The sequence below is a fragment of the Puma concolor genome, chromosome E2, assembly GCF_028749965.1.
Source record: "Puma concolor isolate L17-30 chromosome E2, mPumCon1.1.hap2, whole genome shotgun sequence".
NCBI classification, from domain to species: Eukaryota; Metazoa; Chordata; class Mammalia; order Carnivora; family Felidae; genus Puma; species Puma concolor.
Genome location: NC_141681.1, coordinates 12,949,693 through 12,965,106, shown reverse-complemented (window position 1 = coordinate 12,965,106; position 15,414 = coordinate 12,949,693). Strand labels below are relative to the sequence as shown.

General features: G+C 51.8%; 1 protein-coding gene across 4 annotated transcripts in view; it reads left to right on the top strand.

Annotated features, from left to right (window-relative positions):
- Positions 1-15,414, top strand: part of ZNRF1 (zinc and ring finger 1) — a 107,968-nt gene that overhangs the window by 86,357 nt on the left and 6,197 nt on the right. For all 4 annotated transcript variants that reach the window (XM_086688900.1, XM_086688899.1, XM_086688897.1 and 1 more), the window contains exons 2-3: positions 4,107-4,202; positions 14,793-14,898. In XM_086688900.1, the coding sequence (XP_086545026.1) occupies positions 4,107-4,202; positions 14,793-14,898 (202 nt within the window). The remainder of the gene's footprint in view (positions 1-4,106; positions 4,203-14,792; positions 14,899-15,414) is intronic.

Below are 15,414 nucleotides of genomic sequence, written 5' to 3'. Positions count from 1 at the left end.
GCTCAATCTCATGAACCGTGAGATCATGACCTGAGCCGAAATCAAGAGTCAGATGCCTAACTGACTGAGCCACCCAGGCTCCCCACATTTGATCCTTTCAAGAGTGAGGGAAAGTACTCTATTTTTCAGGTGAGGAAACAGGTCTGGGGAGGGTAGATTACTTTCCACATGTTGAGCCTGGAAAGCCCAGGTGGTCTTGTCATTGCCCACTCACGTAATAGACTGAGTTATTTTTCAATCCCTACCCACCCCCATTCCAGAGGTAGGTGATTAAAGTGGCACTAACCCTGCTTTCACTAAAGTACAGGTCTCTTGATACCACAGTGCTGCTCCCTCGCCAGATGGAATATTTCCCAACCCACCTCTTTCTTAAAACCCTGTTCTGAAGTGTGTTTCCCAGCACCACCAAGCAGTTGACTCAATTTCAACACTGTCTCCCTAGAGGTAGCATCAGACCGCACAGGTTAAGGGCTCAATCCCACAAGACCGCCCCCACTTCAGACACCAGTCCCAAGTCCATGTTGTCGCCTATGCTTCTGCCCAACTGGCTCTTAATCAGTGGTTCCTACGACCCCCTTCTCGGGTTCATTTAATTTGCTAGAGCCGCTCACAGAATTCAGAGAAAGAGTTTACTTACTTGATTACCATTTCGTTTTAAAAGGGTAGAACTCAGGAACACGCAGATGGAAGAAATGCTGAGAATGAGGTATGGGGACGTGGCGTGGAGCCCCCATAACCTGTCCGGGGGGCACCACCCTCCCTGAAGCTCTACGAGTTCACCACCCTGAAGCTGTCTCAGCCCTGTGATTCGGTCTATAGGCATGACTGGTGAAACCATTGGCCACTGGTGATTGAACTCCATCTCTAGCCCCTCCCTTCCCCAGAAGTTGGGGGCAGGACTGAAAGTTCAGACCTTCTGATGAGCTGGTTGGTTCCCCTTGGAACTAGCCCCCCATCCTTAGTGTACCAGGGACCTTCCCAAAGTCACCTCATTAACATAAATTCTGGTGTGGTTGAAAGGGACTCATTATGAATAACAAGACATTCCTTTTACCTTACTGGCTCTGGAGCTATTTCGGGAACCAGTGACAAAAGACCAAATACTACTGGTCTTATTATGTTGGGGAATTCCCAGGGTGTTATAAACTCTGTGCCAGAAACAGGACAAAGACCAAATACATAGTCTTATCATAAATCACAATATCACACGTGTGGTGGGCCTTCTTCCCTGATGGAAAGGACTTTAGATTGCAAGCTAAGAAATCTGACTTGGTCTCAGCCCCACCCCCTCAGGTGTTTGAGCTGATGTCTTCCCTCAAGGCTTCTTTGTCTTTACAAGGAAGGTACTGGCCTAAACCTGGGAGTTTGTTTTTCTAGGACATAAATGTCCGGTGACATTTCCTTGTAGGCTTTCTTGTTGGGTGGCCTACTTCCCACTACCTTAGCTGTAACTCGACTCCCGCTCCTGCATTCTGGGAATCGTGTTGGGATGAGGGGTGATTGATGCTATTATAGTGATAACCATGAATCTGTTCTAGTGTATCAGAAAAGTGAGTAATGTGAAGTGTAAGGCCTTTTATCAGTAGCAACAGTTCGCTTGAGCACCTCCTAGTGACTGTATCAGGGCCTGGCGTTGGAGGAGCGGGTCCAGAGCACGTCCACCCTGGCATGCCAGCGTGGAGCCCTCAGCCTGTAGACAGTGTGCCAACGTAGCCAGTTTAAACTAGAAAAGTCCTGTAGTCACCAAGTCGTAAAACCTTGGTCTTTCAAGTCAGAAAAAAAAGATGAAGGAATCTCTGAAGAAAATAAGACAATCTCCCAATGGTTGGTCATTCTGTGGGATGTTACTTAATACTAACTTCTTTGCAGGGCCCGGGCCTGAGGGCAGATCCAAGGATGCAGAGAGACTTAGGTTAGAGGTGAAGACATCCTTGTCCTACAAGACTCAAGTGCATTACTCCCTTGTCCACCACATATGCCACACTGGGTCTGTAGATTTCTAACCGGAGTTAGAAAAGAATCAGCCTGACACATCTGAGATCTGGTTTTGGCTGAAAATTTAGAATGGACCCTCTCTCACCATGTTTCTTTACAGTCTTCTGGTTTTGTTATTAATAGATTCATAACCACCCAGAGATCAGAAAATACAGCCCTTGGATTGATAGCATTTGCAAGACTTTTAGTTGTTTTTTTTTTTTTAATTTATTTAGTGTGTGTGTGTGTGTGTGTGTGTGTGTGTGTGTGTGTGAGAGAGAGAGAGAGAGAGAGAGAGAGAGAGAGAGAGAGAGAGAGAGCCCCAAGCAATCTCCACGCTGTCATTGCAGAGCCCAGTGAGTGGCTCAAGTTCCCCAACTGCAAGATCATGACCTGAGCAGAAACCAAGAGTCAGACGCTTAGCTGACTGAGCCACCCTGGCACCCCACCAGACATTTTAGCTGAGACACAGGATGCTAACGATCTTTGAGGGAAAAGGTTGGGGGAATGGGGACTGTGCCATGGAGTGAGGTCCACTTTGTCTGTCCTTAACCGGACCCTGGATTTTCTGTCTGGTCCTATAGATCATTGTCACTGAAAAGAGGAGGGTTTGGAGAAGACTTTAAGCAAAGTATTTGTGCCTTACACGGGAACACGGGAGCTGGCTTGCTTCCTGTCTCAGCACCAGCAGCTGTCAAAGTGCAGGGCTTTCCATACAGAATGAAAAAGGCCCTGGGAGAGACACTGTCCGGGAGGGAGCAGCTGACAGTCAGTACAAGCCCTCAGCCTCTTATCTATTTGAGAAGAAATTGTTGCTGCCTGATATTACCAGCATCCCATGAAACTGTGCATGGAACACTTCAACTAAAAGTTTAACAGGAGAGTCAAACCTTGACAACAGTATTTAGATGTGCCATCACGGACCTAAGATGTCCAAGCTGCACGGGTAGGAATTGTGGTCATAAAAGAGAGAGGCTGTGACGTATGAAATTTGATGTGGACAAATAAGTAATAACTTGCTGATGGTCTTAGATCTTCCTGGTAGAAAAGAAAAGAAATGATCACTTGAAAATAATTTCAATAAAAATTAAAGTGGGGGAAATTGGAGATCGTTTATCTTTAAAAAGTTGTTCAGGGGTGCCTGGGTGGCTCAGTCGGTTAAGCATCCGACTTCGGCTCAGGTCATGATCTCACGGTTTGTGGGTTCGAGCCCCGCATCGGGCTCTGTGCTGATAGCTCAGAGCCTGGAGCCTGTTTCGGATTCTGTGTCTCCTTCTCTCTCTGCCCCTCCCCCACTCACGCTCTGTCTCCCTCTGTCTCAAAAATAAATAAACATTTAAAAAAAAATTTTTTAAGTTGTTTATAAAAAAATAACTCAAGGGACTATGTTTGATTCATGGAGTGCAGCTCAGAAGATTCTCAACCAAAATCTCCAATAATTGGGCACAGTTCTGGTAAAACTCCTTGGCTGTCTAAGCAGTCCAGACTTCCTTGGGAGGGGGACGGCAGGGTCATGACGCCCTGTGTTTGCCTGGTGTAGTGGAACAGCTGTTCCTGTCAGTGGCATATGGCCAAGGCGTGCGTGGCATTTGGGAGGGCTCCAGAGGGCCACCCTGCTGCTCCACACTCTCAGGGGACAGCTGCCTGAGCTGCAGGGAGGCAAGGTGCCACCTGGTTATGGGTGGTCGAGGAGGTACGGCTCTATGCCTTCCTCCCACAGGTGATCAGCCGTGTGGTTTGGAGCTAGTGAGGAGGAAGGGTATTAAACACTTTGTTACTCAGAGACTGATTATTTGTTTGCCTGGATTTTATTCCTCCCTATCACTGCTGCCCACTAGAGCCCCTGGGGAAAGGATCTAAATGGAGAATAAAACTCAAACCAGCTGCCAGTGACTTCTGATAAGCTTCACCGATGGGCCTGTCGCAGGGAGAGCACTGGCGAAACAGGGGGATTTGGGAGCTGTGATAAATAGCAATTAATGAAAGAGAAATCGGGTCTAGGGTGTATCCAGATTGTAATTCTCCATGTTGACTCTGACCCCCACATGACTGTAGCCATCTGCGGTTTCTGTGTTTATTGTGGACGTGCTTGGTTTGGAGGAGACATTTCACACCGTTTTCCTGTCTTTCAGGTTTCAAGTGCCCCATTTGTTCCAAGTCTGTGGCTTCTGATGAGATGGAAATGCACTTTATAATGTGTCTGAGCAAACCTCGCCTCTCCTACAATGGTAAGGGCTTGGCCGGGGGCGGGGGAGTCTCCAACTGAGGGTCTTCCCGAGTTCGAGTGGTTCTGGGCAACATTTGCACCCCCCTTTCTGGCGGGAATGCCTGCGTGATGTTGAGGAATCCGACTTTTGAAGGTGTCTCGGTGCACCAGCTGGAGAGGCAGCCGAGTGGAGCAGGAAGGCGGCCCAGGGGTCAGGCCCGTGGCACCCAGAAGTCTCTTGGGTGCCCAGGCCTTCTGCCCCCTTAGTTCCTTGCACCTCAGGTTGGGAGATGCGGCCTTTGCCCATTTACACACCTGAGGGCAGAGGGCCTGGAGGGGACACCACCTCTCCTTGGGGAAGGGGACATCTGTGCTGCTGGTGTGCACAGAGTGCTTTAAGCCTTGGCGTCCACAGCAGAATACATTCACCAAGTGGACACCCTTCAGGGATTCAAAATGTTGACCTGCCACCTGGTCGCTCCACCAAGGCCCCACTGCTTCCTGCTTCAGAGCCGAGCAGTGAATACAACAGGTAGAATCGCCAGGCCAGGCCATTCCTAATGTGGTGCCTCTGTGGACAGTGAGCATCAGCGTCTGCCTCCATCACTGACTGACTGGACAGTCTGAGAGGCAAGAGCTTAGCAGAGGTTTAGTTTCCAGGTCCATGAAATGGAGCTGTCAGTAACCTGGCTGTGAGGATTTTGTCAGAACAAAGTAAGATATTCACACCTAAAACCCGTCAATACAGAGCCTGACCCATGGTCAGTGCTCAGGAAGTTACAGCTGGCATTGATCAGAGACAGTCACCCTCAAAGATGTGAGCCCATCCATGGGTTGGTTGCCTTTCATTTTCCAGAGTGGACTGATCTCTGTGTAGTGCTGGGTGCTGTGGGATTCCACCCTGTGTTCACTCTCGTGTGCTTAGTCCGGTCCTCAAACCGTGTTCATCAGAGAACTGCGCCTTCTGCAAGGCACTAGATCTGAGGGGGGTGTGCTCCGGCCCCGTCACGGGGCTACTTCTGGGGTTAAAGTCATAGCGGTGCTCGGGACAAGTTCCGTGATTTCTCAGAGCCTGTGGACTGGATGGGAGGTGAGCCTCTGATCGCTTGAACCCCCTCCTGACGATGAAGGTTTCCTGAGTAGATTCTCCTTACAGAGCGGTCCTTGGGCTCCTGCCTCCACACAGCATTAGCCCAGGAGGCCTGATGATTCCAGATTGTTCCCTCGAGGTAAATCTGATAAATCTGACATTCGTTCTCCTATAAACACACCCTACTATTCTCTTATCTCTGATTTACTTGCTCAGCAGAAAGATCTTGAGTACATGTGGGCAGGCCGGTTATCTGCTTGTCTCCACGACACTCAGTCTGGTCGTATTTGCTCAGGTCAGAGGACCAGCCGCAGGGAACGTCGTGGCCCCACCTCTGCCCCCAGCAATTCCTTCCTTCATCTGCTACCTGGTGCCCAGGAAGCCCTTCTTCTTCCCTATGGACAGCCTCTCACTGTCCCTAGACACTGACCGCTGCCACATCTCTGAAACTTGTCATGTGAGCTCTGGGCTTCCTGTCAGACTCATCAGCATACGTTCCTTAAAGGATGTTCCAGCTCTACTTTGTCATGTTCCTCGTCTCTGCCTGGGACCATGGAGGGAGCCAAGTCTTCTCCCGTGGCCCACAGCCCTCCCCAGCCATGGCCCAGTAACTGTGTTCACTTATTCTCCACATGTGCAGAGCCCTCATGAAGACCGCTTTTTGTCCTGTGGGTTGCTGGGGAGAGTTCTCTGTAGACACTGCCTTGCTGTCATAAGAACACAAAGCAGCCTCAGAGTGGGTTCCACGCGAGAGGACTGGGCTCTTGATGTCATCAGGGAGAACTTTGCAAGGGTAGCTGTGGAGGACAGAGTGCTCTTGGGGCCACCTGAGTGAGAAGTACCCACATGCCCCATTAGGAGAACAGGAAAGGCGAGAGACTTGTAAGTGCCTGGTGCTGCCTGGAGCTCTCCTCCTTGCCCACAGCAACAGGGAAGGGGCCCTTGTCCCTCTCCCCTCACTTCCACAGGAGAGCCAGCTTGGCAGCCCAGCCTGAGCACAAGCCACCCGCAGAAGCCACACTCAGAGTCAGAGTCCCCTTAGAAGAAGAGGAAGTTGACCAACCAGCGTGAGACCCAACTACAGCTGTTCTCAGTTCTGTTCCATTTTCCACTCCTCCTCTAATTGAAAGGCTGCCTCTTCAGGATGTGAGTGTGTGTGTGTGTGTGTGTGTGTGTGTGTGTGTAAACTAGAGGCTCAAGCACCTCCTTTACAAAAGTCAACCCTTTACCACCAGAGGCAAGGAGAGGCATGTTGTGTCTGGTCCTTTCAGTGGAATTTGACTTAAGGGGATGGAGAGATTTCAGAAATGGCGGGCTGGCCTCTCTGTGTGCACTTAATGCCTGATAGCCAGTCTCTGTGTTTTGTGAAGACATCTAAACCTTCCAGATAAGAGAAGGCATTTGCCACTGGGGATATGTATGTGGAGTGGGAGTCTCCAGAACTTGTCTAGGGCCTATTCTAGCGCACACAGAGCACAGGCATTTCAGGGACCGTAGGCCAAAGTCCCAGGTCAGGACATCTGGGTGTTTACTTTGGTTTTGCCAATAACCTGTTTTACGCCTGATCTCTCATCATCCCCACCAACTTCACTTTATCTTTTCTATTCAAAAGAAATGTGAGAAGACTTCTTTACGTTCTTTAATCTGTGAAGTATAGAGCTCTCAGAATCTTCTGGAAAGTAGGCAAGATGAGGCTTTCTTAGTGAATAGAGAGAAAAGTGCTGTTTCCTTTTGAAGATTCACCAGAACTCCTGGTCACTCCCCTGGAGATTTCTCGTGTGTATACACACACACACACACACACACACACACACACACACACACACACACTTTCCGTAATTGCTGGCACTAATTGGGGAAATTTCTAGAAAATTTGCAGCGGTTATGTAAGATGAAATTTAGTTAACCACCAAAGGAAAAAAAGTAGAAACCTCCTAAATGAGGCAGATAGAAAGTAGTATTTTTCTTATTATGAGGGTTGGCCTGAGCTGTGGATTGGAAAGCCTCCAGTAGCGGCCTGCCAGATTAAAAAAAAAATTTAAGAAAGGCAAGACTAGATTAACTGGTTCACCCAGTGCTCAAGAGAAATGTGCAGGCCAGTAACTGGTGCTCCCAGGGCAAGCACCTGGCTGGGAAGGCTTGTGAGTAGTTGCCCCATGCTGAGGGTGTAGGATGGGTGCAGGGCCCCAGAGCACTGAATGTTCCATCCTTCTCCTCATCCACGGGTGGCTCTGAGCTCAGGACCCCTGGGAGATGAGGGAGGAATTGGGGGGACCCACTTTTGTGGATAAATGCAGTGAGCTTGAATGGCCCTTTAATTTCTCTCTATGTGCAACATCTATTTGTGGTTCTGAGACCAGGGAACTCACCCTCAAGAATATGCACTCAAGGAGCTCCTGGGTGGCTCAGTTAAACATTCGACTCTCGATTTCAGCTCAGGTCATGACAATCTCATGATTCTTGGGTTCGAGTCCCACATTGGGCTCTGTGCTGGTGGCACGGAGCCCACTTGGGATTCTCTGTCTCCCTCTCTCTCTGCCCCTCCCTGCTTGCGCGCTCCCTCTCTCTCAAAATAAATAAATAAACATTAGAGAAAAAAAAAGAATATGCACTTAAATTTTGACCTTCACATTGCTCAGCTAGCAGTACGAGCCTTGAGATTGGATGGGGCACTTGATTTTGCTATGAACAAAATAGAACCATAATACTGTCGGGGGCGTGACAGATGGCCAGCTGTCAGTGGAAAGTTTAGGGGGCCCACATTCCAAGACTAGCCAGGAGTCCTTGGCCCTGGTAGATTCTGGGGGGTTTCAGGTTCCTTTGCCAGCAGTGTTAAGGAGAGCTTGGTTGCTATCAAAATAGCTTCAGGAGATTGTCTCCCCTCAGCTTTCTTTCTTCTCTTTCTTTCTTCTTCTGGACCCATGCTCTGCTTCTAAGGTCCTAACAACCCTCTTCCCCCCTCTCCGCCAAAAGTCATTGCCCCCGACTTTAGGGCTCTTAAAATGCTGCATGCCACACAAAGTTTCTTTAATGGAGAGGGAATCTGACTCCCTAAAAAGGCAGGAATGCCTCCTTCGAGTTTACCCCAAGGCAGCAGACTTGTGTAAATGGTGCCTATCTGGCCTGTGTCCCTGCTGAGAGCCTGTGGTTGGCATGGAAATGCCTTTTCTTAGGCCTGGGGGAGCCAGGTCCTGGCCTTTGAGTGTGCCCAGCCCAGTGGGGCACTGGCAGTGTCTACCGTTAGATGCTTCGGCAGTGCCGGACTCGGAGGTGTCGGTCCTGGTGCCCCTCCTACGGGAAGAGGGCTGGTGACCGGAGGGCCACTGGGAGAGCAGGGAACCCGTGGGCAGGAGACCCACAGGGGCTTGCCGCAGTGGGGAAATCAGAATCGGGTAGTAACAGAAGAGACTTGAGCTGGGTCGCCGTGGGGAGCCTCAGTAGGGATGAAGCCCTCCGGGCGCAAGCTTTATTGGCTGCCCCCTCTTGGCCACCATCATTGCAGCCCAGCCCACCAGAACAACTGGAGCGTGCTCCACAGTCTGGGCGTTGGGGTGGGGATGCCACTGCTGGGAGGGGAACCCTCTGCTCCAAGTTTCCCCTTTTCCTGGAGATTCCCCAAGAAGGGAGCCGGCAAAACCGGCGCCGATGGCACTGCTCCTCCCTGTCCCCCAGGAGACTGGGCCAGCAGCTCTGCCCTTGTTGAGGAGACCAGGCTCTGCTGCACCTGGGCAGGAAATGAGGCCAGGAGGTGGGGCCAGTGTCTCTGCGTCATTTGCTAAGGGTTCTCCCTCTGGCTCCTACCTTCCTTCCCGCCAGGGCTTTGACTGCCATTAAGCACCAGAAGAAATGCATTATGTATCGTCCTGCTCACAGCTGCTGGCTCCGAGCTGCACCAACTTCAGCTTTCCCTCCAGGCTGCCAGCAGAAAGGGATCAGTAGCTATTTGGGCCTTCCTGCCCCCTCCATGCTGCCAGACCAGCCGTTCGGGCAGTCCCTTGGGGAGCGTGGAGCCAGCACTCCACGGGGCAGCCAAGCCCCACATGGCAGCCCTACACCTAGGTTCCTCCACCCCCCCCACCCCCCCGCCGGAGCCCCTGCGTGCACACAGTCACAAGAAGAGGAAGATCTGAAGTTGTGGGTGAGATGGGTGGTGTTTTCCTGCCCCAAGGGAAGAGACTCCATCATCTGGTCTTTTAAGGAAGGGAGGTAAGGTGGCCACGTGGAACTTGTCTTGGGAGTCATGGCCACTTACCAGCTGCATGAGCTGATGCAGAGACTCCCTTAGGGTCTTTAGGACTCATTGAGATGTTTCTGTGAAGTTCTGGCATACAGCTGGCCCCAAAGAAATGAAGCCTCCTTTTCTCCTCCTCCTACATCTTGCTTTGACAAATAGCAGCTGTCAGAGTGCCCCTCTACCCCGTATCTCAAGGCAGGAGTAGAAGTATGCAGCCACCCCCCAACCCCAGTCCCTGCCCTGGTGTCACCCTCTCCCACTGTGGTGCCAGAGAGCTTTGTCTCTCGTTTGGCTCCCTGATCCATTTGGACGGACAGATATTGGCATCACTTAGCACCACTCCCACTCAGACCAGACACTTCTAAACTCCCTCTTGGGCAGTGACCCTGGCTTTGCACAGGGCATCAGGGACTTGGTGGGGCAGGGAGTGGAGGGGGGCTGGGGGGGGGGGTTGTCGGGAGCCAATAAGAAAAAGGCAGAAAGCACAGCTTCATTCCTGTTTTCTCATCAACCAGCATCAGTTGAGGCCCCTCCTCTGGGGACATCAAAGGACGTTTGTGTCCCTGGTGGCCTCAATTTGTGCCAGGCCCAGGGTCCTCGGCTTTGTGCCTCGAGGCTCCTGACAGCAGGCAGCAGCCTCCCACAAGAAGTGTATGGAAGACTTGGAGGAGCTATTTGATAGCCAACCATCAGCCCTAGCCATTTTCACTCCCCTGCTGAGCTCCCACGGACATCTGGGGCTGTTGACTCCCGGGCCCCAGGGATTGGGACAGGAAGTTTTACTCAACCTGCTCAGGCCTGTGGCCGGATCTGTTGTACCGCCTGCCTTCCGCTGTGGGAAGAATACTGCTCCCTGGGCACCGCACCGGGTGTGGGTGCCACTGGCTTCCCCAGGCTGTCAGGGCCCCAGCCCTGAGCTCCCCTGTCCCATGGGCTTCCAGGCCTGGTGCTGCAGCCCCAGGCTGGCTGGTGAGGCGCAACACCGCACTGTGTGCGAATGGTAATTGATTGTTTCTAAGAAGATGCATCTGACCTTCATGTGCTCAAGCCAGAGTCCTTGATAAGAAAAGGAACCACCCTGTGCCTCCTATGTCTTCCCCTAGTGACATCCAGTATGAAAAGAGGGGCAAGTCGAGCAAACCTCAGGCCTTCTCTCCATTCCTGGCTCCCTTCCTATATCTCTGTCACCTCTGCTCTGGCCTGGAGCCAGTGCAGGTGGAGAGCACAGCCAGTGGCTCGGGAAGCTTTGGGGACCCAGGGAATTGTAACCTACCCATTGGGCTCCCGGCTGGGGTATCAGTCAGTGGGGGGAAATGCAGAGGACACTAATTGGGAATCTGTAACGTTACTGCACCCCAGGGATAGGAATCATCCATAAGTGGGGAGGAAGGGAGGAACCATGAAACGGGGCTGGGGCCCAGACTCACTTTCCCCCTGGGACGCCTGAGGCGGAGAGGGCTCCCAGGAAGGTCCGTGGTAAAACTCTGCCCCCTCAAAGCTAGACTGTTTTCCTTCCCATCTTTATTGGGGTGTTTTCCTCCAGTGTTTTATTATGAAACTATGAAACATACAGCAGAGTTTGAGGGTTTTGCAGAGAACACGCAGAGAACCCAGAGTCTGGAGTCTGCGTCTTACGGTACTTGCTCTGTCACACCTCTGTCCACCAGCCCATCCTATCTTTTGATGCATTTCAGAGCCGAATGAAAACACCAGTACTTTTCTTTATTGGCGCTTTTCATTGTAAAAGCAATGCATGTGCAAACAAATTTCAAAATATATAAAGACATTTTTCTTCTAGTCCTCCTTTCCTTCACCATCAGAGTGTATATTCTCCCAGGCGTTTTCTCTGCCAACACAACCAGGTGGATACACACATACATTTCAATATGGAGGGTATCTGGTGCTTTAAGAAATGGGATCCTGCCCTTTTACCGATCTGCCACTTGCCACATTCGGAGTCTGAGGCTTCCCTCCCCTTGGCAGACTGATGATGTGCCATTTGCTTTTTCCGTTCTTGTCACCCTTTCAGGTGGGCCTGTGGGTTAACCTGATGTTAACAAAAAGTGACCACAAATTGTCTTGGCCGGGAAGCAGAGGGTGACTTCTGTCACAGCTCAAGTGCACAGGGACTTCAGTATTGACCTGGTCCTATCTTAGGCTTTTTCCTCAGGGTTCTTGGTGGAGAGCTTTGAGGCACCTTAGCCTTCTAGGCCATGAAGAATTCTTGTTTTGAGGGCACCTCAGTGGCTTAGTTAAGCATCCGACTCTTGATCTGAGCTCAGGTCTTGATCTCAGAGTCATGAGGTCAAGCCCCTCATTGGGGTCTGCTCTGGGCATGAACGTACTTTTTAAAAAGGCGGTGGGGGCACCTGGTTGGCTCAATGGGTTAAGCAGCTGACTTCAGCTCAGGTCATGATCTCACGGTTCATGGGTTTGAGCCCCGTGTCGGGCTCTGTGCTGACAGCTCAGAGCCTGGAACCTGCTTCAGATTCTGTGTTTCTATCTCTCTCTGTCCCTTCCCTGCTCACACTGTCTCTTAAAAATAAATTAAAGGGGCGCCTGGGTGGCGCAGTCGGTTAAGCGTCCGACTTCAGCCAGGTAACGATCTCGCGGTCCGTGAGTTCGAGCCCCGCGTCGGGCTCTGGGCTGATGGCTCAGAGCCTGGAGCCTGTTTCCGATTCTGTGTCTCCCTCTCTCTCTGCCCCTCCCCTGTTCATGCTCTGTCTCTGTCCCATAAATAAACAAAAACGTTGAAAAAAAAATTTTTTTTTTTTAAATAAATAAATTTAAAAAAAAAAAAAAAAGAATCCTTGTTTTCTAGGCCCCACATGTTTTCCTTTCCACCAAAGTCATCAGAGAGCACACAAAAACAGGCGGAGGAGGGCACCAAGCAGAGGGTCCCAGGCCCTGCGCTGCCACTCCCAGGCCCCCATCTCAGGCAAGATGTTTGATTTCTCTGGCTTCTGTATCCTCCTTTGCAGAATGGAAATAACACACATGCCCTGCCTAGCTCATAAGGTTGTGAGGCTCAATTGAACACACACGTACAACCTCAGGATGTATCTCATTTGGTGGTGCTCAAGAACAATTACAATCTTTTAGTAGTGGGGAACTGATCCTGCTTCAGGCTCTTTCTTAACATCCATAACCTCACCCTCTCGGTATTTCTCTTGTGGTTTGGGAAACTTCTGAGTAACCTTTGCTTCCTTCATCTCTTGCACCTGCCTTCCAGATGTTAGAGTTAACCCGCGTTCTGTCTTCAGCCTTCTTAGATGTCAGTCAAATCTCTTTATCCCACATCTACACCCGTCACCCACGTCTCTCCTCTAAACCCCACATCTAGACTTAAATAGTCTCCCGGAGGTTTCATTAGTTTGTCCAAATGGAGATGCCCGGTCAGCATCCCCTACCCAGCTCTGAACTCACTTGTCCTGCCTGTCCTCCTCCTGGGTCCCCTCTCATAGTGACGAGCACCTGCCACTTGCCTGGCTGCCCTGGTCAGCACACATCATTCCTCCCTTCGTGCCCCCGTGGCTAGTGCAGGCCCTGAATCCATTGCTCCTGCATTGCCGCGTCAGCCTCCGCAGTGGGCCCCCCATCTCTGGGCTCTCTCAGCCCCTTCTCCAGTGGTCAGCAGAGACCAGACATGATCAGACCGTGTCTCCAGGGCCTCCCAGTGAACCAGATGAAGCCTAGGCACCACAGCAGAACACGAGTCCGTCCCGAGGGAGTTGGTCCCACCTCCCCGTAAGACCCTGTGTCTCTCTGCAGAGGCCATAGCAAGCTTCCTGCGGTTCCCGATGATCGGGTACTGTTCCCTTTGCCTGGGATGTCCTTCCCTGAACAGTCTCTGCCCTGATAAGGCAGGCATCTGCCATACCCTCACACCTGGGCCTGTGGGCATCATCAGGCTTCCTAAAAATTCCCGTGCTGTTCGTTTCCATTTCTTGTCAGCCTCCCCTGTGAGACTAGGACTTCGATCCTGGGACCGTGGCTTATTCACTGACTTGCCAGTGCCCAGAATGTCACAGAAATTTAATAAAGGGCTGCCGACTCAGCCATGGTGTCTCCCTATTCTGCCCAGGCCTTTCCAGCTGTGGCTGTGCTAGGGGCCTGTGGTGTGCGGTAGCTTCCTTCCATTCATTCTTTTCTGTGGGGGGCCTTTTTCTCCTTTTTAAATTGAATTGCACAACCTAGTAGCGTTCAGGACATTCACAGTGTTGTGCAACCATCATCTCCATCTAGTTACACACATTTTTGGAAGAAAACGCCTGGCACGATTGTACTTTCGTGAGGTATCTAAAATAGAGTCCTTCTCAAAGAGCCAGAGGATAGCGTGGCGGTCGCCAGGGGCTGAGGGATAGGGAGACGGGGCGTCGCCTTTCAGGGGGTGTGGAGTTTCAGTCGTGCCAGATGAAGAAGCTCTGGAGAGCTGGTGCACAGCATTGTGCCTCCAGTTAGCAACAGTGTAGTGCACACTTGAAAGTCTGTTAAGAGGGTAGATCTTGTGGTAAGTGTTCTTACCATCCAAAAGGGAGAAAAAGAAAACCCCTTACCCGTAAAAAAGCCACTCCCCGTCCCCTCCTGCCCCAGCCCCTGATCTGCTTTTTGTCCACATTGGCCTGTCGTGCACATTTCATATAATGGAATCGTTCACTAGGTGACTTTTTGTGTCTGGCTTCTCAGCACGGTGTTTTTGCAGTCTGTCCACATTGTGGCCTACCTTGGTTCTTTGCTCCTTTTCACGGCTGAGTAATATTCCATAGTGTAGATGGCCCACGTCTGTTTATCCACTGACCAGTTGGGCGGGGTGGGGGGGGGGGGTTATGGGCTGATTCCACCTGTTGGCTGTTGTGCACTCACGAGTAGTTGCTGAGCACCTGTCTCTTCCGTTCCCTCTTGCCTCGTACCCGTCACCATGCTTTTCCAAACCAGAACTCCATGCGGCCCCTGGTCTGTGTGTCTGTCTGGGGGATGCTCCGTTCAGGGAAACAGTTTGCCTCTGCTACGTGCCTGTTCCCCTCCCAGCCCTTTTTAGCCTCCATTCTCTGCCCCTCGTTTGGTGATTAATCCCATTTGTCTTCAGATAATTCATGTGCCGTGTGCGTGTCTTGTCTCTGCAGTACCTTCAGGTCAAGGCACCCTTGGTCTTCTGTGTCGCCCACAGAGCCTTGCCCACTTCAGGGGACCCAGGCGGTCCCAACCAGCTCCTAGACCCCTGCCTGCCTTGCACCACCTGTCTGCTGGCGACTGACCCTCTCCCACTCTCCTCTGTCCTCCCTTTGCAGATGACGTGCTGACTAAAGACGCGGGTGAGTGTGTGATCTGCCTGGAGGAGCTGCTTCAGGGGGACACGATAGCCAGGCTGCCCTGCCTGTGCATTTATCACAAAAGGTACGAAAGGGTCGGCAGGGCTCAGCCCCATCCGAGACCCCAGAGGGCTCCTTCTGTGCAGGTGGGGGAGAGAAGGACGGACCCTCAGCACTAGCCATTCTGTCCCCTTTGGTTGCGGGATGACCTCTCCTCCCTGCCAAGGGCTCTGAGAGGGGTCGAAGCAGAGGCCCACAGATAGAAGGTCTGAACATGCCAAGTGTAGGGCAGAGCAGGTCTCTGGTCTGATGGCCTGGAGGGTGGGGGCTGACGGGGAGACCCGTGGAGCCCCACAGGTTGGAGGCACTTAGGACCCCACCTGGAAGGTTGATTCGCCATCCGTCTCCTTGAACCTTATCTTCCTCCGCGGGCCCCTCTCCTCCACGGTGCGAGGACCGTCATCTGTGCCAGAGAGGCAACAGGGAGGGGTGTGCGAGCCGCCCCTGCACCCGCCCCTTGTCCCCAGAGGGCCAGAGGCAGGAATAGCCACTACCTGTGGGGCCATGGCACTGAAAGCTGCTATAATTAGCGGGGCTGAGA